Source organism: Tursiops truncatus, chromosome 3, assembly GCF_011762595.2.
Source record: "Tursiops truncatus isolate mTurTru1 chromosome 3, mTurTru1.mat.Y, whole genome shotgun sequence".
NCBI classification, from domain to species: domain Eukaryota; kingdom Metazoa; phylum Chordata; class Mammalia; order Artiodactyla; family Delphinidae; genus Tursiops; species Tursiops truncatus.
The window spans coordinates 147,091,594-147,116,575 of NC_047036.1; the positions used below are offsets into that span (position 1 = coordinate 147,091,594).

Below are 24,982 nucleotides of genomic sequence, written 5' to 3' on the forward strand. Positions count from 1 at the left end.
GTTAGAGTCACATTCCTAAGCAAAGGAGAGAGGTTTCTAATAAAGCTCAGGGATACAGTCATAGAAAACTGTCCTTAAGAATATGTGAGACTCACTTCTAAGTTTAGGTTTGCTCATTATGTTAAAAACAGACTTAATGAGAAAGGATAATGACTAAAGGTGTGTCCACTGAGTCTCCATGGCTTCTGAGATCTAAACTTGAGACTACCTCTCTAGTGCTAGCAGGAAACCAGTGAACTAGAAGCTCTAGAAGATTGGGGCCGGGGGCAGGCCTTGATGGAGAACTAGATTAGACGGAAGTTAGAAAATACAGGTTTATCAAGTGTTCTCTTTCTTGATATTAAAAAATACACATACACACACACACAGAGTAAACCCATCTCCAGCTAAAAGATATACAAGAAGCAAAGAGGAATGTTCCTCTTTGCTACATTAAAAAAAAAAATTTAGAATAATGCATAGCAGGAAAATGAACACTTCCCATTTGGTTTCTTGCCATTAGAAAGGAGCTGATGATGTTCCACTTTGTCCTTGACAACAACCAAACCTACCATGTGGTAACGTTATGTTCGCACCATCAATGATTGCCTGTGCCAGTTCATGATCATTGTTTTCAAAAGCATGTGCTGCAGCCTTCAAGGCATCCCAAATCTCTTTACGGCCTTCAAAAGCTGGTGCAGTATCCCAAAATTCATCTCTCTTGCTGCGTAGTTGTCCATCTGTCATGGGATAATCACTTTTCCATTTGGGTTTCTCCTTTTTCAAAGGCTGGTTACGACCTAAAGCGACTGAGAAGAAAAATAAAAGGCTGACATCAAAACCAAAATTTATAAAAGATGTTTTAATAGCTATCTGGCCATCTTCTTTGGTTCTTTCATCAAAATTATAGCTGGAAAGTTGGCCCACTAGCTAACTCTTGCATTCTGAATTCCCTTAACCTATTTTATTTTAGATCCACAAGAGCAAATGGAGATATTAGGTAGCTCTACTCAAATCTTCCAGTGACAAGTTAGTAGCTCTTTTCCATTCAGTCTGCCTTCTCCAAAGGAGAATTTTTGTTTGTTTTTTGCGGTACACGGGTCTCTCACTGTTGTGGCCTCTCCCGTTGCGGAGCACAGGCTCCAGGCGCGCAGGCTCAGCGGCCATGGCTCATGGGCCCAGCCGCTCCGCGGCATGTGGGATCCTCCCGGACCGGGGCACGAACCCGTGTCCCCTGCATCGGCAGGCGGACTCTCAACCACTGCGCCACCAGGGAAGCCTGAGAATTTTTTAAATTATCTAGAAAAATCGTAGTAAGTGTTCCATCAGACAGCAGTGGCAGAATTTAAAAAGAGTCAAAGGATAGCATAAAAGAGAGGTGAGATACTAGGAGAAACCAAATGGCATATGTCCAAGGGTCCTTGAATCTCAGGACCCTTGAACATATGAAGCCGGAAAGCAGGAACTGAGAAATCTCAAAGAGGGAAAAGACTACTTTGTGGTATCCAAAGGAAGAACAGCCAAACCACCAGATCCACAAGGAAACCTGATCATAGAAAAGCTTCCTCTAGCACCCTGTTCTGGACATGAGTCTAAGGAACTGTAAGTATCTTTCCCTGAAACTCAAATATAGAAGCTAATTTAGAAAGGGATGAGGGCGAGAGGTAGTGCTTTACTCTTTAGAGGGACCAGGATTGGAACAGGCGATCCTTGATACTAGGCCAAAGGAGAAGTGCCCAACCACAAGGAGAAGAACTACAACACCCTACTCTAGTTTTAATCCAAGAGGAGAAGAAAAAAGAGGGTAAGAGTCCACTCCTTTTTTGCTCTAAGTGGCAGCGTGGCTCCTTAGAGAATGTAGTAGTAGTGCTATAACGAGTCTGATGCAGCTTCTTTGCACCCAGATACTTACCTGGCATATGACCACTGATCTCATACTGACATACAGAGACATTCTTATCTTACACAGAGCCACAGATAAGAAATGGTTAAACAGAAGAACAGGTAAAAAGAAAACTGAAGCTCCATGGAGTGTTGGGTAAGAGTGGGTGTGAAATAAATGACAGAGTGGGTAGGAGGGAGAGGGTGTATATCAAAATTCAATGTTCTATATTTAATTGCAGGAAGAATACTAATTTAAAAGAAATTACTCTCAAAATGGTTCTAAAGAATCCCTGATATCAACCATTCCCTCACTGGCCCAGGGTCAGATGAAATTTGAGTTATTCATAACAGAAATAAAACAAAATAACTCTAGCCCCTAGGCAATCTCTACATCCTATACCAGGCTATATTTCAAGATGACGGGACCAATTCATGCTGCAAAGTGTATCTGGTCTGACACTTGGAGTAAACCATGCTCTCTTCACCCAATCTGGCCACCTCATTTCAAGGCAGCACATCAGGCCTCATCCCCTCACCTTCAGAACACCCAAAGGTGTTCAGAATATGTCAGATAATCACATTCCACCCCCTACTGATTCCACCAACAAGGTAAAATTAAAGGTAAATTTTATTTTCTGCTATATTAACCTTTAGATGAGTCAGAAACAGTTTAGAGACAACATTCACTATTAGTTTACTGAGCAGGGAGTGGAAGATAAGACATCACAAGTAGATACCTATTTGAATAGGTAGCTAATTCAATACTCAAATAAATACCTATTTGAATAAAATTTCATGTCTACTTGAAGAGTTCCAGAGAATTGTCTAATGTCTATTAGACAATTGTCTATTGTCTAATTGTCTGTCATATGTATTAAGTGTACCAGAGAGAAAGTTGATATAACTGTAATTGTGGGAGAATCGCAACGCAAAGGCAAAGACAACAACAAAACCTCCACGATCTCGGTACTTAAGCAAAGGAAACTGAAAGGTCCTCAAAGAGAAGAACCCAACAGAAAAACTAGCTCACAGTAAAGGTAGAAGATACTTTGGAAAAAGTAAAAGCACCTTCCTTACAAATATGACAGCTTTATTTTATCTCCCCTCACCTGTAGAAGGCATAAGAATAAAGTCAAATAAAAAGTATAAATGGGACTTCCCTGGTGGCACAGTGCTTAAGAATCCGCCTGCCAATGCAGGGGACACGGGTCCGAGCCCTGGTCCGGGAAGATTCCAAGTGCCGCGGAACAACTAAGCCCATGCGCCACAACTGCTGAGCCGGCGCTCTAGAGCCCGCGAGTCACAACTACTGAGCCCACGTGCCACAACTACTGAAACCCGTGCACCTAGAGCCCATGCTCAGCAACAAGAAAAGCCACCGCAATGAGAAGCCCGTGCACCACAACGAAGAGCAGCCCCCACTCACCGCAACTAGAGAAAGCCCGCGTGCAGCAACGAAGATCCAACGCAGCCAAAACTAAATAAATAAATTTTTTTAAAAAAAGTATAAATGATACATTATGCTGCTTAGGGATAATCATTACTCTAAATGCATTTTCAAATCTGTATGCTGTCAACAGTTCCAAAGTAATTACTTTGTGTAAAAGTAAATAAGACAAAATGAATGCTTGTGACATGTAAGTAAAGCTTACTTTTACTTCCGCCTAGGTCTCTGCTTTCCCTATATCACAAACATCTGTAATGGAGAATATCTGCCTATCAAATGTCCACTATAAAAATACTTAAGTCTTGGGATTTCCCTGGTGGCACATTGGTTAGGACTCTGTGCTTCCAATGCAGGGAGCCCAGGTTCGAGCCCTAGTCAGGGAACTAGATCCCACATGCATGCCGCAACTAAGGAGCCCACGTGCCACAGCTAAAACCCAGCACAACCAAATAAATAAATATTAAAAAAAATACTTAAATCTTTGCAACATAAAATATTTTAATGAAACCACTAAGCAGTACAGAATTTTCACTACAAAATATGAGGTTAAAAGCTTCATGTTAGGGCTTCCCTGGTGGCGCAGTGGTTGAGAGTCCGCCTGCCAATGCAGGGGACGCAGGTTCGTGCCCCGGTCCGGGAAGATCCCACATGCCGCGGAGCGGCTAGGCCCGTGAGCCATGGCTGCTGAGCCCGTGCGTCCGGAGCCTGTGCTCCGCAACAGGAGAGGCCACAACAATGAGAGGCCCGCGTGCCGCAAAAAAAAAAAAAAGAAAAGTTTCGTGTTAAACTAAATGTGGTTTATCGTCTAAGTTATTACTTTTGTTAAATAAACTGGGGAAAAACATGAAAATTTAGCAAAAGCATTTAAACTATCATCCTGAAATATTTATCTTCATGAAAACATTTAGGGTTGTTATGAGGATTTAATAAATTAACACTGTATAGCACTTACAATAATGATAGATATATAATAAAACTACAGTAAGTGCTTGTTAAATAAAAATAACCTTGGAAGTATATATGAATTCTTAAATCTTCAAACATTTTTGCAAAAATATACAGACTAAGTCTTTTTTCTTTTCATGATTTCTGAACAGAACCTGACATTCTGAGACCATAAAACAAAGTACCTTCCTTAATTTTTCCTTACCGAAAAAAAGAAACAAAAGATTAATAAAGAAATTAATTTTTTTTAAAAAAAACTAAGTTATTTCAGAAAACACCCTTTTTTCCCTATCAATACACATTTACTTTCAAAACTTTGCCAAAAACTCACCCTTCTCAGAAGCCTCTTGATAACATTCATCTACGCCTTATCTTCTCTTTCCTTGTAACCTTTCAACATTTCTTCCCAAAGATGTGACAAATAAATAGATCTAACATGTAAAAACCCCAAGAAAGATTTGCTTCTCAGAGCTAAATATCGATAAGAAACACAATCTTAAATATTTTTACTCCACAACTGAATGCTTTTTGCAACTCATTTTGACATTTTATTGGTAAAAAAACAATGATCTCTGAAGTGAAGTATGTTTGTAATTGTTTTCCTGCCTTTGGTTCCTCTTTTGAAAACTGATTTAATATCGGGACTCTTCAAATGAAGTAAGGAGAGGCCATTAATGCACAGGTACTGTAGATATCACAATATGACTCAAGAAATAATAGCTTTAACAGACTGAAAACTCAAAGAGTTTTCCTAACACAACATTCAGGTAAAAAAAACCTGAATATTTAAAAAGATCACAATCAAAGGGAAAAATGTTGTTCAGAAGAATTCTGAAGACTTTAAAGCAACACGGAATAGAACTCGGATAACGCACCTATTTTAGATTGATTATAGAGTCTTAAAATCGTGAAAATGAAAGGGAAATTTTTCTGTCACTTCAAGAGTTAAGAATAGATCCTACAGAACCCTTCTGTAACAGATTGTGCTAGCTTAAAAGGATAGTTGTAAAATATTTTATTCTCACGTAAATTTAGAATACACTATATATACACATACGCATACATATATTCCCTAAGGCAACTAACTGCCAAAATAAAAATAGGGATATGGGGCTTAAAATGCCTAAAATACGAGCATCAACATGCCAACAGTCAATACCAAACCCATATCTGCTCTACTGTCTGAGAATTTAGAGGTGGAAGAGACCTTAGATGGTTTGAGCAACCTTACTATTTGACAGAAGACCTAACGAGGATAAATGACTTGCTCAAGGTCAAAAAGAGCCAAGACTAGAACCCAGATGACTAGATTCAAAGGCCAGAGCTCTCTTTGCATTATAGCACTCCATGTCTTACCAGAGCTGAGAAGTATGTTTTCTTTTACAAACCAAATCAATTATGAAGGTTCACTCAAAATAAAGCATGTGTTGAGCTGTTTTTCTAGTATCACTCATCCATCTTTCACGGGCTTCATTATGACCAATGGAATGTCTCTGGTACGACAAAGGAAAAGCTAACCAAGCAGCACCAGCTCCCCAACTCCATCCAATTTACCACCTAATTCATTTCTTTGGAGATATACTCACCGAAGAAGAATCATATAAGGAAAGAGGTAATGCAGTTTTCTGGCCTGTCAGCTTCAACTTACAAAGTACTCAGCATCTATACCACATTAGGCACTAAAGATCACATGTATGCATACTTACTTAAGTAACTTAGATACATCATTTTTTTATGCTACAATTTAATACTAAATAGAAATGAGAACTTTGATTGTACTTCTACCCTAAAGCTTATAAAAATTAAGCAACTAGAGCATAATTTTAAAGGCATATAATAATTTCTAATGTTGTTTGAGCTACCTTTATTGAGGGGGAAAAAAAAATCAACATAATGACCTCATATCGACTTCCTGGCCCTGTTTCTCAGAGTGTAAGTCTACTTACCAATGGTCTGAGCATACAAACAGGCAAAAGGAGAGCCTAACTGCAACATAATGTTTCAAAGACTTTTTTAATGGATGAGTCTTATTAGAAATGTTAGAAAAACATACAATTAAATCACACACACAAAACAACGTTATTAAAAAGGGCAACATTACATAAAATTGGGACTAAGAATATGGTCACCTAACACCAGCACACTGTACCTTTTAAGTAATACATTAAACTTTCAGATGGTTCATTCTACTGAGGGGTAGGGAGGTGGGGAATGGCTTTATCCAGCATTACATTCTTTGGAATGCAGGGACCTTTTCTTCTCTCAATTTACGGGCAGTTTGGGGGAGGGAAGCACACACAAGTCAAGGATGCCCACAATTTCCACTACTATCTAACACTGTGTTGAAAGTACTAGCCAGCACAAGCAGACAGAACAAAACAATTAGAAGTATAAGAACCAGAAAGGAAGAAAACCGTCTCTAACTGCAAATGATATGATGGGTATGACTGGAAAATACAAGAAAATCAGTGCTAAAATGAATTGATAAAAGAAATTAACATAGTAACAGGATATAAAATGTAGGCCTTCTTATATACATAAAATACCCAGCTAGAAGATGCAATGGATGAAAAGGTGCTGTTTATAATAGAAACATAAAAGATATAATACTCGGAATGCAACAACTCAGGAAAACTTTTTTAAAACCCATGAAAGATGCAAAAGTAGACTTGAACAAAATGAAGACATCTCTTGTACTTGAACTTCAACATTATAAAAATGTCAATCCTTCTAAAGTTAACACCTACATTTAACATGATTCCAGTGAAAATAATTTTTTCAAAACTTTTTCTCATGCTAGATGAGTTGATACTAAAATACATACAGGGGACTTCCCTGGTGGTGCAATGGTTAAGAATCCGCCTGCCAATGCAAGGGACACGTGTGTGATCACTGGTCCAGGAAGATCCCACATGCCGTGGAGCAACTAAGCCTGTGTGCCACAACTACTGAGCTTGTGCTCTAGAGCCTGCGAGCCACAACTACTGAGCCTACGTGCCACAACTACTGAAGCCCATGCGCCTAGAGCCCATGCTCCACAACAAAGAGAAGTCACAGCAATGAGAAGCCTGTGCACCGCAACGAAGAGTAGCCCCCTCTCACCACAACTAGAGAAAGCCTGCACACAGCAACAAAGACCCAATACAGCCAAAAATAAATAAAATTAAATGAATAAAAATTTTAAAAATTAAATAAAAGGGAAAAATAAGAAGAAAGGTTCTTTCTTACTGACAAATGCTGGTAATAAACAAAGAAAAGAATGACATATTTAAAAGAATCATTCTTTAGAACCCCATAACTGATTCAGGTAAGGATTATCGATAAATATACTAAAGCATCATGGGTAACAGAATACGCAGGGTATCAGAGGATCACCCCAAAATATTGTGAACTGCTAAGGAGAAATTACACTGTAGATACCTGACATTCATTACCTTAACCAAGTGACCAAACTTAAGTCTCCTGATGTGCTGCAATATGAAGTAAACAGAACAAAAATGAAGTGTTCTTACCCAAAATGTTTAACTTGACTCTAATTAAACTTCTAAACCTAACTTCTCATTTATAGGAAATACAAAGACTAAAGGAAAAAGTTAAAACATTTTCAGACATTGCCAAACATCCCCTGGAGGGTAAAACTGTCCCCAGTTGAGAAACACTGGTCTACACCAAATGAGACAAAATATGAACTTTGGTTGAAACCCGGTATGGAAAAAAGTTATAAAAGATAATCTGGGACAACTAGATAAATCTAAATAAGAATAGATAATAGATGTCATTAAGAAATTACTTTAACATTTTCCTAGGGGAATTCCTTGGTGGCACAGTGGTTAAGAATCCGCCTGCCAATGCAGGGGACACGGGTTTGAGCCCTGGTCCGGGAAGATCCCACATGCCACGGAGCAACTAAGCCCATGCGCCACAACTACTGAGCCTGCACTCTATAGAGCCCACGAGCCACAACTACTGAGCCCACATGCCTAGAGCCCGCGCTCCGGAACAAGAGAAGCCACCACAATGAGAAGCCTGCACACCAGAACGAAGAGTAGCCCCCATTCGCCAAGTAGAGAAAGCCTGCGTGCAGCAACGAAGATCCAACGCAGCCAAAATAAAGAAAGAAAAAAATTTTGTAATGACACAGCAAAATAGTCTTATTCATGAAGTAGAGGCATGCTGAAATTTTTAGAAGTGTTACAATGTCTACAACTTTCATTGGTTCAGCTGTTAAAATGGGGAGTGTGCCTGTATATATATATACAAAACATACATATACACACATACAAAAGAGAGAAAAAATGTGAATACAGCAAAACGTTGGCTACAAATTTACATGGAAAGTACATGTGTACTCATTTACCATTATGTTTACACAACTGTTGAAGCTCCCCATAATTGATTTTAATAAAAGATAAAGGAATTATACATTTAAGATACAAAGCATATAAATCAGAAGCTGAATCCTTGCTACTCAAACTCCCAGTTTCAGAGTCCTCTTTAGGTATGGCTTTTAGGCACATACCTAATCCTCATATATTTCCATATCCAGATTCCAACGCCAACCCTGAGCACTGAAGCTTGTTGGGACCATCTACAATTTAGAACACAACAACTGAAGGGAGATCTGGAAAACTCAAAACAAAAGCAACAGAAATATTGAACAGTTATTACTTAAACTCTCATCTGTGGGATAGTGCTTATTTGGAACAAAGAATTAATAAACCAGCAATAACATTTTAAAAGAACATTAAATAATTATAAAACAGCCAATTTTGGGCTTCCCTGGTGGCAAAGTGGTTAAGAATCTGCCTGCCAATGCAGGGGACATGGATTCAAGCCCCAGGCCGGGAAGATCCCACATGTCACAGAGCAGCTAAGCCTGTGCGCCACAACTACTGAAGCCTGTGTGCCTAGAGCCCATGCTCCGCAACAAGAGAAGTCACTGCAATGAGAAGCCTGCACACCGCAACAAAGAGTAGCCCCCACTCGCAGCAACTAGAGAAAGCCCATGCACAGCAACGAAGACCCAACACAGCCATAAGTAAATAAATAAATAAATAAGAATTTTTTCAAAAAACAGCCAATTTACCAAGAAGATATAACATCATAAATATGTATGCACCTAACAATAGGGTTTCAAAGTGCATGAAGAAAAAACTGAATTAAAGGAGAAACAGACCATCCTAAAATTATACTTAAATATTTTAAATTCTTCTATTAGTAACTTATAGAACAATAAGCCAGAAAATCAGCAAGAATACAGAAGACCTGAACATTATCAACAAACTTGACTTAAATGACACTGATAGGAAACCCCACCCAACAAAGAGAACATACATTCTTACCAAGTGTATATACAGGCCATTCACCAAGACAGATTATACAAACCTTAAAAGAAGTCATACAAAGTATGCTCTACAACCATAATTAAATTAAATTAGAAATTAATAACATAAAGATACATGGAAAATCCCCAAATAACTATAAATTAAATAATACACATATAAATAAATCATGAGTCAAAGGGAAATTAGAAAATAACTTGAATGGAATGAAAATGAAAATACAATATATCAAAACTCTAGGATGGACTTCCCTGGCGGCACAGTGGTTACGAAGCTGCCTGCCAATGCAGGGGACACGGGTTCGAGCCCTGGTCCGGGAAGATCCCACATGCCGCGGAGCAGCTAAGCCCATGCGCCACAGCTACTGAACTTGTGCTGTAGAGCCTGAGAGCCACAACTACTGAGCCCGCATGCCACAACTGCTGAAGCCCGCACACCTAGAGTCCGTGCTCCGCAACAAGAGAAGCCACTGCAGTGAGAAGCCCAAGCACCGCAACGAAGAGTAGTCCCCGCTTGCCGCAACTAGAGAAAGCCTGTGCACAGCAATGAAGACCCAACTCAGCCAAAAATATATAAATAAATAAATTTTTTTTAAAAAAAAAGAAAAAACTCTAGGATGCTGCTAAAAAACACTGCTCAGACAAAAACTTACAGCATTAAAATGCTTCTATTAGAAAAGTCTCAAATCAATAAAGTAGGCTTCTACCTTAAGACTAAAAGAACAAATTAAACGCAAAGTAACCTTAAGAAAGAAAATAATAAAGAGCAGAAACCAAAGAAATTGAAAACAGAAAAATACAGAAAAATCATAAAAGCAAAAGCTGATTCTTTAAAAATATCAAACTGATAAATCTCTACCTAGACTGATCAAGAAAAAAAGAAGACAAATACTACCAATATCAGGAATGAAAGAGGTAATATCACTATAGACCCAACAGATACTAAAGCGATAACAAAGGAATATCTATCTATTCACGAAGAAAACAATTACTTGACTAGCTCTGTATATACTAGCTGTCTATATACTAAAGACATTGCATTGTTGCAACAAAGAAAAGTCCAAGTCCAAATGGTTTCACTACTGAATTCTATCAACATACAAGGAAGAGATAATACTAATTACTCACAATCACTTTCAGAAAACAAAAGAGAAGGGAACACTAAGTCAATTTATGAGGCCATGACTGCACTGATAACAACACCAGACAAATATAAGAAAACTATCAACAAATATGCCTCATAAACATAGATGCAGAGATGCAGACTTAAAGACCTTATCAATCATATAAGAACTGAAAGAATTCATCACCTACATACCTGTACCACAGGAAATATCAGAAGTCTTTTGGGGACTTCCCTGGTGGCACAGTGGTTAAGAATCCACCTACCAATGCAGGAGACACAGGTTCAATCCCTGGTCCAGGAAGATCCCACATGCCACGGAGCAACTAAGCCTGTGCGCCACAACTACTGAGCCTGTGCTCTAGAGCCTGTGAGCCACAACTACTGAGCCTGCATGCCACAACTACTGAAGCCCGCATGCCTAGAGCTTGTGCTCCGCAACAAGAGAAGCCACCGCAATGAGAAGCACACACACCACAATGAAGAGCAGCCCCCGCTCACCACAACTAGAGAAAGCCCGTGCACAGCAACAAAGCTCCAAGCAGCCAAAAATTTAAAAAAAAAAAAATCCTTTGGGCAGAAATAAAATGATAACAGATGGAAATATGAATCTACATAAAGGAATGGGGAGCACCAGAAATGGATAACTACATGAATAAAACCATTATTATTCATATTGCCTTAAAAAAAAATTGGGTTGGCCAAAAACTTTGCTCAGGTTTTTCCATGTTACAGAAAAACCTGAACTAACTTTTTGGCCGACCCAATAACTGAGTGATATCATCGGAAAAGGAGTAAGGACTTCCAAAAACTCCTCCTCCATTAATACAATGAGAACATTGGCAAAAACTCAAAATAAACTTCTTCAGTATTTTGGAAATTAACCAAAGACCTGCAACAATCCAGGGAACATTTATTCTTTCTTATTCAAGAAAAATAGCTGAATTTTGGTTAAAAAAAAAAAAACTGTATGTGGTATTTAAGCATACCCTAGGCCCATCCCCCTCTCCTCAGCTCCAGGGTAGCCTTGAAAACCAACAGATAGCAATACAATGAAAGCCACCAACTCAGCAGCCACATGAAGGGTCAAAACAGGGTTGGTACTCTTTAAAAGCCCCATCTGCAGAGAATTGTCATTTTTTGGCCTATCTGAAAGTTCTTTAGAAAATACTACTCATAAAGCTTGTCCTTATTTGACCTGACTTAGAGAGAACCCAGTATGAACAGCCTTTTCCTGGGGGCATTTGTCAAAAACAATCAGCAGCAATTGTTTAACACTGTACCTGCATGGGGCAATGAAAAATTTAGACCAAGAAGCTAATCAAAGCTGCAGAATGAGATGTCCAGAAAATATGACATACTTTTGGGGATCTAAAAGGTTACACATACGCATATAATTGTGTACACACAGGGCCATGCATTCAGGAAAGACCTGAGAAGGTCCTACACTCTCACTTATGACTGAATATTGAGGCTCTGTGCACAAAGGAAGTAAGAGCTAAGGAAACTGCCTGAGTTTTGAAAGTAGACCCTAATATGAACATAGGGCCACTCAGCAAAGAATAGGAGACTTACTCGTTCTAGGCTGTTAAGGAAATCTGTCCAATCATTAGCTTACCACTAAGCTAATTAAGCAGAGATTTCACTGGCTACACCTAACAAGGAATATAAACTTTACAGAATAAGTTCAGGAAAGTCAGTAAACAAAAAGCAACAACAATAACAAACCCTGAGGGAGAAGGGAGAATCTGATTTCCGGGGTTGCCATATATTAAACGTCTAGTTTTCAACCAAAAATTATGAGGCATGCAAACAAACAAGAAAGTATGGCCCACACATGGGAAAAAAGGCAGATAATAGAAACTGTCACTGAGGAATAGGAAGCCCAAGCATTGGACTTACTAGCCAAAGATTTTAAATCAGCTATTTTAAATATGTTCAAAAACCTGAAGGAAATCATGTGTAAAGAACTAAAGCAATGAGAATTAAGTCTCAACAAAGAGATGAAAATTAGTTTTTAAATTAGGGAGTTGAAAAGTACAATAACAAATGAAAAATTCACTAGAAAGGCTCAATAGTATATTTGAGCAGGCAGAAGAAAGAATCAGTGAACTTGAAGATAGGTCAACTGAGGTGACCTTGTCTGAGGAACATAAAAGAAAAAACGAATGAAAAAAAATGAACAGCTCAAGTGGGGCACTGTCAAGATTACCAATAGGGCTTCCCTGGTGGCACAGTGGTTGAGAGTCCGCCTGCCGATGCAGGGGACACGGGTTCGTGCCCCGGTCCGGGAAGATCCCACATGCCGCGGAGCGGCTAGGCCCGTGAGCCATGGACGTTGAGCCTGCGTGTCCGGAGCCTGTGCTCCGCGACGGGAGAGGCCACAACAGTGAGAGGTCCGCGTACCAAAAAAAAAAAAAAAAAAAAAAAAGATTACCAATATACACACAACGAGAGTCCTAGAAGAAGGGAGAGAAAGGGGTAGAAAGAATATTGGAAGAAATAATGGCTGAAAACTCATATTTCATGAAAAAGATCAATCTACACATGCAAGAAACTCAACAAACTCAGAGATCACCACTTAGACGCATCATAATTAAGCTGTCAAAAGTCAAAGATAAAGAATCTTGAGGGACTTCCCTGGTGGTCCGGTGGGTAAGACTCTGTGCTCCCAATGCAGGGGGCCCAGTTCTATCACTGGTTGGGGAACTAGATCCCGCATGCATGCTGCAACTAAGAAGTCCGCATGCTGCAACCAAGAGCCCACATGCTGCAACTACAGGTCGCACATGCTGCAATGAAGATCCCACATGCTGCAACTAAGACCCCACATGCTGCAACTAAGACCCAGTGCAGCCAAAATAAATAAATAAATAAATATTTTTTAAAAAACATTAAAAAAAAAGAATCTTGAAAGAACAAGAAGTAACTCCTCACATACAAGCATCCTCAAAAAGTTTAACAACTGATTTCTTATCAGAAGCCATGGAGGACAGAAGGCATTGGGACAACATACTAAAAGTAATGAAAGGAAGAGTGTGTCAACCAAGAATTCTACATCCAGAAAAAAGTATCCTTTGAAAATTAAAGAGAAAATAAAACATTCCCAGATAAGCAAAAACTGAAAGGATTTGTTGGCAGCAGACCAGCTCTGCAAAAAATACAACAGGGAGTCTTCAGGCTGAAATAAAGGATACTAGACAGTAACTTGAATACACATTAAGAAATAAAGACCAGGAATCCCCTGGCAGTCCAGTGGTTTGGTTAGGGTTTCGCGCTTCCACTGCAGGGGGCACAGGTTTGATCCCTGGTCGAGGAACTAAAATTCCACATGCCACACAGAGGGAGGGAGAGAGGGAGGGAGGGATGGAGGGAGGGAGAGAGGGAGGGAGGGGGGGAGAGAGGGAGGGAGGGATGGAGGGAGGGAGGAAGGAAGGGAGGAAGGAAGGAAAAGAAAATCAGTAACATTACACAGGTCAACATAAAAGACAGCATGTGTGTATTTTTTTTCTTTGTAACTTTGTTTCCTCCTATTTGATTTTAAAGACAATTGTATAAAAAATAATTTAAAATTTGTGTTGATGAGCATACAACATTTAAAGATGTAATATGTATATCAATAACAGCCCAAAGAAGGTGGGAGGGAATGGAGCTGTATAAGTTTTGTTTTTTTTTTTTTTTTTTTTTTGCAGAGCACAGGCTCAGGACGCGTAGGCTCAGCGGCATGTGGGATCTTCCCGGACCGGGGCACGAACCCGTGTTCCCTGCATTGGCAGGCGGACTCCCAACCACTGCGCCACCAGGGAAGCCCTGTATAAGTTTTATATGCTACTGAAATTAGTCTGGTTTCAATCAGAACCGAATTGTTATAAATTAAGATATTAATTATAATCCCCAGAGCAAGAAACAGGAAAATGACTCAAAATATATAGTAAAAAAAATTTAAAGGGAATTAAAATGATACGCTAGAAAATATCTATTTAACACAAAAGAAGGCACTAATGCAGGGATGTAAGTAAAAAGGAATAAGACATACAGCAAAAAAACAGCAAAATGGTAGGTGTAAATCCTATCTTACTAGTAATTACATGAAATATAAATATTAAGCATTCCAATCAAAATGTTGAAATTTGCAGAATGGACCAAAAAACACAATCTAACTGCATGCTGTCTACAAAGAGACATTTTAGATTAAAAAACACATTTAAGTCGAAAGCAAAAGGATGGAAAAAGATATATCATGCAAGCAGTTATCAAAAGTGGAGTGGCTATATTTATATCAGACAAAATAGACTTTAAGACAAAAATTTTTACTAACAAAGACAAAGAAGGACATTCATAATAAATGTGTCAATTCATCAGGAAGACATAACAATTACACACATATATGCACATACCAACAGAGCTCCAGAATATATGAAGGAAATATTGACATAACTAAAGGGAGAAATAGTTCTACAATAATAGTTAGAAACTTCAATACTCTAATTTTCAATAATGGGCAGAATATCTAGATAGAGTATCAGTACAGAACCAGAGGACTTAATATTATAAACCAGTTAAACCTAATATACATATATACAGTCGACCCGAGCATTCAAACACAGGTTTCAATGCTCAGGTCTACTTTTATGCAGATATTTTTCAATAGAAAATACCTCTGTACTACATGGCCTATGATTGGTTGCATCCACAGATGTGAAGGAGCCACAGATGCAGAGGACCAACTATAAATTATATACAGATCAACCCCACTTGTTCAGGGTCTACATATATAAAACACTCTGCCCAGACTAATAAGTTAGGTCACAGAACAAGTCTCAGTAAACTTTAGATGAAATCATACGACATATCTTCTCTGACCATAATGGAATAAAGCTAGGAATTAATAACAGAAAGAAAACTGGAAAATTCACAAATATATGGAAATTAAGCAACACACTATTATACAACCAATGGACCAAATAAGATATCAAAAAGAAAATGAGACAATACATTAAGACAAATGAAAACAAAAACGCAAATACAAAAACTCATGGGATGCAGGATCTTCCCTGGTGGTCCAGTAGGTAAGAATCCGTGCTCCCAATGCAAGGGGCCTGGGTTCGATCCCTGGTCAGGGAACTAGATCTCACATGCATGCTGCAACTAAGAGTCCACATGCCGCAACTAGGCCCGCATGCCACAACTAAAGATCCTGCATGCCACAACTAAACATGCTGCAATGAAGATCCCGCATGCTGCAACTGAGAACCAGCACAGGCCAAATAAATAAATAAATAAATAAATAAATAAATAAATCACCTCATGGGATGCACCAAAAACAGTGCTCGGAGGGAAATCTCCAACTATAAACATCTACATTAAAAAAGAAGACAGGGCTTCCCAGGTGGCGCAGTGGTTGAGAGTCCGCCTGCCGATGCAGGGGACACAGGTTCGTGCCCCAGTCCGGGAAGATCCCACATGCCGCGGAGTGGCTGGGCCCATGAGCCATGGCCGCTGAGCCTGCGCATCCGGAGCCTGTGCTCCGCAACGGGAGAGGCCACAACAGTGAGAGGCCCGCGTACCGCAAAAAAAATAAAATAAAAATAAAAAAGAAGACAGATCTGAATCAATAACCCAACTTTGCACCTTAAGGAAGAGCAAAGTAAACCCAAAGCTAACAGAAAGAAGGTATAATTAAAGATTAGAGTGGAGATAAACAAAATAAAGGACAGAAAAACAACAGAGATTCAACAAAACCAAATGCTAGTCCTTCTAAAAAATGAACAAAACTGACAAACCTTTAGCTAGACTGACTAAGAATAAAAGAGAGAAGGCACAATTAAAATCAGAAATGAAAGTGCAAATATTACTACTGACCTTACAGAAATAAAAAATATAAGAGAATACTAGAATACTATGAATTGTTGTACACCAACAAATTAAATAACCTAGATGAAATGGACAAGTTCCTAGAAACACAAAATTATCAAAACTGACTTAAGAAGAAATAGAAAATCTCAACAGACTTATAACAAGTAAAGAGATTGAATCAATAACCAAAATCCTCCCAACAAAGAAAAGCCCAGGACCAGATGGCTTCACTGGTGCATTTTACCAAACATTTAAAGAAGAATTAACACCAATTCTTCTCAAATGCTTCCAAAAAAATAGAAGAGGAGGGAACACTTTCTAACTCATTCTATGAAGCCAGCATTCCCTAACCAAAGCCAGACAAATACAATACAAAAAACCTACAGACCAATATCCTTAAGACAGATGCAAAATCCTCAACATAATACTTGCAAACTGAATCCAACAGCATATTAAAAAGATTATGCACCACGACCAAGTGGGATTTATCCCATGAATGCAAGACTGATTCAGCATAGAAAATCACTGTAATATGCCATATTAATAAAACAAAGGAGGGAACTCCCTGGTGGTCCAGTGGTTAGTACTCAGCACTCTCACTGCCATGAGCCCAGGTTCAATCCCTGGTAGGGGAACTAAGATCCTGCAAGCTGCATGGCATGGCCCAAAAATAAATAAATAAAATTAAAAAACAAAGGAAAAAACCCACGTGATCATCTCTATGACTGCAGACAAAAAGCACCTGACAAAACCCAACACGCTTTCATGATAAAACACTCATAAAGCTAGGAATAGACAGGAACTTCTGTGACATGATAAAAGGTCTTTATGAAAACTCACAGCTAACATCATACTCAATGAAGAAACAAACTGAAAGTTGCCCCCCAAGATCAAGAAGCTAAGAAACTCTTATTGCTGTTGTGAGGGGGAAGGAGGGAGGGAGGGAGGGAGGGAGGAAGAGGGAGACCCTCTAAGTATTGCTGTGCTTTACTGTACAATCAAGCAAAAAAAAGTTACTATTCTTTGGAAATTCAAAGCTTTTTAATTCCGACATGTTTGAATTACATAAGAGGATATACAAAAACATCATTTAAATATCTGCAATGATGATGATCATTAAATACCTGCACTACAATGGAAAGAAACTAGCCCATTTCAAACAAGGAGTTCTATGAGACATTCAAAATCTTAAGAGCATAGTTATCACTGTGCATGATGGTATAACTATAAAGTAATGAGACTGTCTATCAAATGCCACACCTAAAACAAGTTATGTATAATCACTATGTATTTACACAAATATATTCTGAGTAGGTACTGTTGATGAGGCACTATAAGGCCAAAAAATACACTGAAAGGTATAATATAATTTGGAGAACCAAATTTTCACTATTTAAAAGAAGTACTACAACAAAAAAAAAGGAAGGAAAGCAGACAGACAGGTATCAGCTCATTTGTACAAAAGGAAACAGAAGGATAAATCAGAAACCAATGGTACTGGTTACTTACAGAGGGTGAGTGGAAATGCAATGGAAATAATGGAAAGATGGGTAAGAGGTAGAAATGAATAAGGGTTACACTTCTGAGTATACCTTTTTGCCTAGTTCTAACTTACACTTCTGAGTATACCTTTTTGCCTAGTTCTAACTTTTAGAACTATGTTAACATTACACATACTCAAACAAGCAAACAAATAAAATCAACAAGAGGGGGAAAACTAAAAATGGAACACAACTAGAAATCAATGAATTTAACTGTATTTCAAAGGATTAAAAAACTACATTAAAAGGGTGTGTATCTAACCCAACATTTGAACACAGTAATTTTACCCTTAGGCTACAGACATAAAGAACTGTAAACAAATACTGAACTCTAGTTAGTAGTTTTGTTTTTCACAATGAAATGTATTAGCAATTCCAAACTATTCTATGTATATTCTCAGACTGAGTAAACAAGTAAATACACTGCGGAAATTGGGAGCCAGGTTTCTTTATTCTAAGAGAATTATAAATATGGACAGGGAAAGGCTAGAATGAACCCTGTACCATTAGACTGAATGAGAGAGATCAGTATGAACTCATTATTTTTAATATATAAAAAGGTACAGATGTGTGTTATACACATGTATATATCATATATATCTGTATCTCCTATATAGCTTAGGGATATATAGGCTATATATAAATATGTATCCTAGCTCTTTCCACTGTGAGGATCTAGAGGCAAAGACACTCCAATAGCACCAAACACACCTGCATTCTAGATTTTGGCTTCTAAGTATCATTCTCCACTAAAAGGAACCAGGGGTCTCTGGCTGATTCCAGGGCTCTGACAAGTAAAATACAAAATGAAACTGGAACATCTTGTTATGTCAGAAAACAAGTAAGTGATCAAGAATAATGAAGTCATGTCAAAAGAATGTAGAGGCCAGCTTGGCGGAGCTCCCACTGGCCAATCTGGTACAATTTGAGCATCAAAATAAATAACAATGGTAACAGATTATACCCCCATGGAATAAAAAAGAAAACCATGAGTCCATACCAATGTAAATAAGTAAGCAAATAGGGAAGATGAGAGCTCTTTCTTACATTAAAATGCTGATTAATAAATATAAAACAAATAGTGAAATTAGAAAAATCACAATTTGACAACCACCGTAATTATTTAAGGCAAGAATTACCAATGGATGATAAAACTAGTGACTGTTTGATAAGAAACAAAATATTTACATAGACTCAGTCTTCCTACTAGATACTTATTATTTGCAGAGGGAAAAACAGTAACTTTGCAGGGAAGAATCTTGGCTGGCACCATAAGTGATTAAAGTTAACATCACCAATAATGGGAAAAGCAGACATTATATGACCCCTGACATGATGCACTAAGGACACAATCTCACTTCTGTGGTAGTCTTATCCAGACTGCATAATAATGGAGGAACCTAAGCGTGAGGAAACATCAGACAAATTCCAATTGATGAACACCCTGCAAAATAACTGGCACGTACTTTTCAAAATGCCAACGTCGTGAAAAGACAAAGTCTCCAGAACCGTTCCAGATTAAAGACGACTAAAGAGGTATGACAGTTAAACACAATGAATGATCCTAGGTGATTTTCTCTGAATATTAATGAAGACAATGGGGAACTCTGAATAAAATCTAGAGTAAATATTATTTCAATATTCATTTCTTGATTTTGATTATTATATTGTGGTTATATGAATGTCCTTTTTCTTAGGAAATACACACTAAAGTATTTAGGGGTAAAAGGGTTTATTGTGTGCAACTTAAACAGCTCAAGAAAATTTAAGTATTTACACACATGCATGTATATATAAAGAGGATGACAAAGCAGCTGTGATAAAATGTTAACATTTGAGGAAATTCAGATGAAGGGTACCAGAACTTCTTTGTACTGTTTTTGCAACTTTTCTGAAGTCCAATGTTATCTTTAAATAAAGTGAAAAAGAAAAAAAAAAGACCTGTGACCCTTTGATAATCCCTTGGATATAGATTTGGATTTGGTACAACAATTATGATATTAACTTAGATTTCACTTGGCCCCCAAAACCCACGACACCCTAAAGGTGCTGATTGTGTCTTGACAGAATTAGACACTTTGAGACTTTCCTTGACCAACTCAAAATTCTTCAGGAAAAGAAGAAAAGTTCCTGTAAGCATTTCAAAAACCCTGTAGGGAATGATCCCTACTACTCTGACTGTTACATCACAGGTGAAGGCAGCAGTTTGCCAAAAATGTTGCTTTTCTCAGAGAAAATAACAATAGTCAACAGAGAATGCATACTGTGGTCCAGCCACTGTGCAGAGTGCACTCTATATACCACCCCACTCAATCCTCTCAATAACTCTAGTGTAATCTCTATCTTAAAATGAGGAAACAAACTTAAGAAGGTAAAGTATCTAGGTGGGGAGGAGGATAAGGGAGACGGCAATAATAATATCTGTTTCATAGGATTGTTACAAAGATTTAATGAGGTAATATTTCTCACACAATTAGAACAGTGCCTGGAACATAAAAAACAATACCTAAATGTCTGTTAAATGAATAAATATAAAAAATATCCCAAAGATCATAAGGCTAAATGGTATAGCTGGGATTTAAACCTAGACTAACTCCAAGGTTCATATTCTTAGCCACTAGGACTATGGTGTCTCATGGTTTTAAGAATTACTAGAAAAAGTGTTCAACATGGTCCCAGACTTTCACCTACAAAGTGAAACTACATGATCAATCCATCTCTAAGGTCTTGGGGTTCCATGAGGTTTCAAAGCTGTGAACCAGTACTTAAGATGGCATAGCAAGTTGGCATCGATCTGAAGTGCCCAAACAACACGCTATTTCCCAGACACTAATTACCAAAAGCGTGTTGGTGCCTGTCCCAAGCCCAGTGCCAAAATTAGTACTAAGTGTTTCCTGAGAAAGATACTAGCAGTCCATACAATTCTTTATTCAAGATGGTTTCCCTTTTCAATCTGAAAAGTTTCCTTTGCTTGAGAAATTCTAATGTTTTTAAGAGCCTGCCAAAGATGTAGGTAAACATACTTTACTTGAAATTTGTGTTCCTCTGCCAAGTCCTTCTCCTTGAATGGGATTCTAAGTGCAAAGAACTCTTGCTTTTAAGAACAGATAAGAATCCAAGAGTAGGTACAGCAGAACCATAGAAAATAATGATATTTTGGCTTGTCTAAGATTTTGCCACAAAATCCATAAAGCAGAACTGGGGCTCAAACATCAAATTCTCTATCAAGTTAAAAAGAAAGTGATATCTGATGCAAACAATCAAAGTGACAGAAAAAATACTAGAAAGTGTATTGCCTTTGGGTTAGATTCGTAGGAAAAGAAATACATCTTGGATGTCATTTAATCCTTTTAAATTGCATCTATGGCTATCACTATTACAAAATCCCAAGCTTTACTTTCAGCTTATTTAACTGTTCAGAAGGAAGTAAAGAAATACTACATTCTTGCAAACTGCCCACAAAAAAGCATCAAGCAACTTGCCAATTATAGTGTGGTATTCCTTTCTCCAGTTTACACTGCATCTCCTCACGTTAAGTCCTGGAATGTGCATCTCTCACATCATTATGATGACTCTACTAATTCCTAACTTTTAAAACAGCCAGCTCAATTTTAGAAAAAATACTGACAACACTCCCAAAATGAAAAGCTAACAATGACATACTCATTATATCCCAAAGCTAAAACATCAGTAAAGTCAAACTCTAGAAGCTGTAGCTGTGACCTCAGAAAGCACGTCACAATTTCTCTAAACATATGAACACATTTTTGCTTCACTCTCTCTTTTATACACACAGCCATATACTCTGAGTCTGAAAGGATGTACACGAAAATGTTTACGTTAGGTCATAGGATAAGCTTTTTCTTAAACATGCTTTCTACATTTAAAAACATTTTCAGTTTTTAAAAAGATTTAAAAATGACCATAAGTTAGTAAAAAAAGATTCATACTACACAAATTCTCATATAAAACAAAGAGATTATATATAATAATGTATATAATATGCACAGTATATGTCTATATATCTATGTATATGTTGTATATGTGTATAGTGTTTATGTTGTATATATATTGTATATATAATGAACATATATGTATAAGAGTGTGCATGTTATGTATAGGAATCAAAAGCTTTAATTATTCTCTTTTCTTACTTAGAAGGCAAAAGTGATCTTACAAGTGCTCCAGTCTGAACTTCTGGACAGGTATTGATTTAGTTTAGCAATGTTATAAGTAGCTTGTAGCTTGTATCTAGGAATAAATGCAAAGATATTGTTAATCAATACTTTAACTATTTTAAAATTGTATAGCATTTCCCCCCCCCAAGATTTTACTACAAAAATAACTCACCAATGTTGTTTATACTTCCTATTTATTATTAAATCAGAACTATCAGAATTATTTCTCAACGGAAACTGAATTTTATTCTACATCTTAAGTTTCTTTAATCTCCCTCAATGTTTCACCTGAAAACGTCTTTTCCCTCCTCTGATAAATGGTGAAACTTTCACACACGTAAGACTTTTAATATACATCCTTGTCCCAAACTGAAAAACCTACCTCTACTACTGAAAAGTAAGTTCTGTCCCTATTTATTATTCCCTTCTTAAAATGGTTAAAGATCATCTGTGACAGAAAAAGAAAAAGGTTATTTTTCCGGTCATTTGCTTGCCCTATGCAGTTACACTGTAATTTCTAGTCAGTACACTTAGTGCTGGTATATAGAAAACAAAAATACAAACACACACAAGAACCTGTTTTCTACCCCATGATAGATCCAATGCAAAAAGATAGTCTCCTTCTTGCCTCCAGTAGTATTTATTACATTTTATTACAGATAAGCAATTTTCCCCATTCTCAAAGCTCTTGTTACAGCTTAAGTGTCTTATTCAATGTTCAGTCTAGAAATATTGGGTATCATTTTATTGTTTCCTCAAATTCCTTTTCATTATGTCCCACTTGTTATATGTAGTGACACATCTCAATTTTTCACTTCATAGTTATGAGAATTTAAACGGTATATAAACTACTCTGAGTCATTTAAGAAGAGAGAAGTATCCATGACAAGATGCAATCATCACAAACCAAGAGCTACAAAAGCCAAATTCACGGAAGGGTTTGTTCAACAGGCCCTGTGTGTTAATTTTTGCAACACAGCAATGATCAAAGGCCCAAAAGCTGTTTAATCACCATCAAGTTAAAATTATTATTTCCAAGTCAAGGAAGAAATTTATTGGTGACTGCCAGAAAAAGTACAAGCTCTGATAATGAAACTGTATTATGGGACCACCATAGGTTCCCCCCTCCCCACTTCTGAATGAGACACTCCAGGTGACCAGGTGATGGATGGTTTCAGTTCCTTTTATCAGGTATAAAACCAGGAGGTGGTTTCAAATGTCCATATGCTGATATTATAAGTACAGACACTCATTCACTTCTGGGTTCCAATCCCCATCCTTAAATTTCTGTATATACTAATCAGAGTGAACTTTCATGTAACCTCCTTCAACTCACCCTTCAGGACAATCACCACTCTATGATTTGAAGCAGACAGATACTCTAATACTCCACTAAGGGTGATTTAAGAGCACCCTTTATTAAAAAGACTTTATAAGCTTTCTCCAAACTAGACAAAGCCTTCTTTTCTTGTACTTTAAGGACCTGAAGGAAACTTGTTTCCCCACAAAGTTCAACTACTAAATTCAAGTCAAGCTGGAATAAAACTGAATTTTAAGCTGAAAACATTCAGTCTGGGATAGGAGGCAGAGGTAACAATGAAAAAGAAGGTAACTGAGTAAAGGGGCACAAAAGAAGATGAGCAAGATTATCACTTTTTTCCATTTGAGCCAGTTAGATAATTAAGATCTCAGTTCAAAATTTCTATCTTGTGAGATGCAATATAATTTGTTGACTAAGATCAAAGACAATTACTCACCTCATTTCTTACGGCTGCCATCTCCATTTTGGAGTATGAAGAGTCCTTAAGAACCACATTTCATTAACTTCAACTCAACTGTGTTTACTGCCATGAACGAAAACACACACACACACACACACACACACACACACACACACACACACACACACACACACACACACACACACACACACACACTCTGCGCAGCACAGCACACACACACACACACACACACACTTCTGCTCCAAGGAAAGAAAAGTCAACCAAAACCCCTCCTTACCATCTGTGGAGAGAATACTGAGTTAGAAAACAGAAGACAGAGACTACAGTTTGGGCTACTGTTTTTATTCCTTAATCAGATCAAAACCATCTGTGTGCCTCAGTTTCCTCCCTTCTAAAATGGCGATATTAATATCAGCCTTCCTTAAAGTCAAAGGTTTCTTGAAAAAATCAAGAAAATGTATGTGGGACTTCCCTCGTGGCACAGTGGTTAAGAATCCGCCTGCCAAAGCAGGGGACACGGGTTCGAGCCCTGGGCTGGGAAGATCCCACACGCCGCGGAGCAACTAAGCCCGTGCGCCACAACTACTGAGCCTGTGCTCTAGAGCCCGTGAGCCACAACTACTGAAGCCTGCGTGCCATAACTACTGAAGCCCGGGTGCCTAGAGCCCGTGCTCCACAACAAGAGAAGCCACTGCAATGAGAAGCCTGCACACCGCAACGAAGAGTAACCCCCGCTCGCCGCAACTAGAGAAAGCCTGCGCGCAGCAACGAAGACCCAACACAGCCAAAAATAAATAAATTTATTTTAAAACATACTTATCCAAATTGGTGAATTTTTGTGTAGCCATTTTAATATTGAAGATGGAAGAAGAAAAAAAACATTTTCAGTATATCATGCTTTATTATTTCAAGAAAGGTTAAAATGCAACTGAAACACAAAAAAAGA

General features: G+C 37.9%; 1 protein-coding gene across 4 annotated transcripts in view; it reads right to left on the reverse strand.

The window, feature by feature from the left end:
- Nucleotides 1–24,982, reverse strand: part of UBTD2 (ubiquitin domain containing 2) — a 57,708-nt gene that overhangs the window by 17,176 nt on the left and 15,550 nt on the right. The window contains exons 1-4 of one of the 4 annotated variants that reach the window (XM_073802796.1): nt 24,052–24,071; nt 22,294–22,367; nt 3,290–3,340; nt 552–788 (exon numbers count right to left, since the gene is read on the reverse strand). In XM_073802796.1, the coding sequence (XP_073658897.1) occupies nt 552–788; nt 3,290–3,340; nt 22,294–22,367; nt 24,052–24,056 (367 nt within the window). In that variant the 5' untranslated portion in view covers nt 24,057–24,071. Of the gene's footprint in view, nt 1–551; nt 789–3,289; nt 3,341–22,293; nt 22,368–24,051; nt 24,072–24,982 lie in introns of those variants that run through there. The other 3 variants (XM_073802797.1, XM_033853569.2, XM_019945947.3) reach the window with 3 other exon arrangements.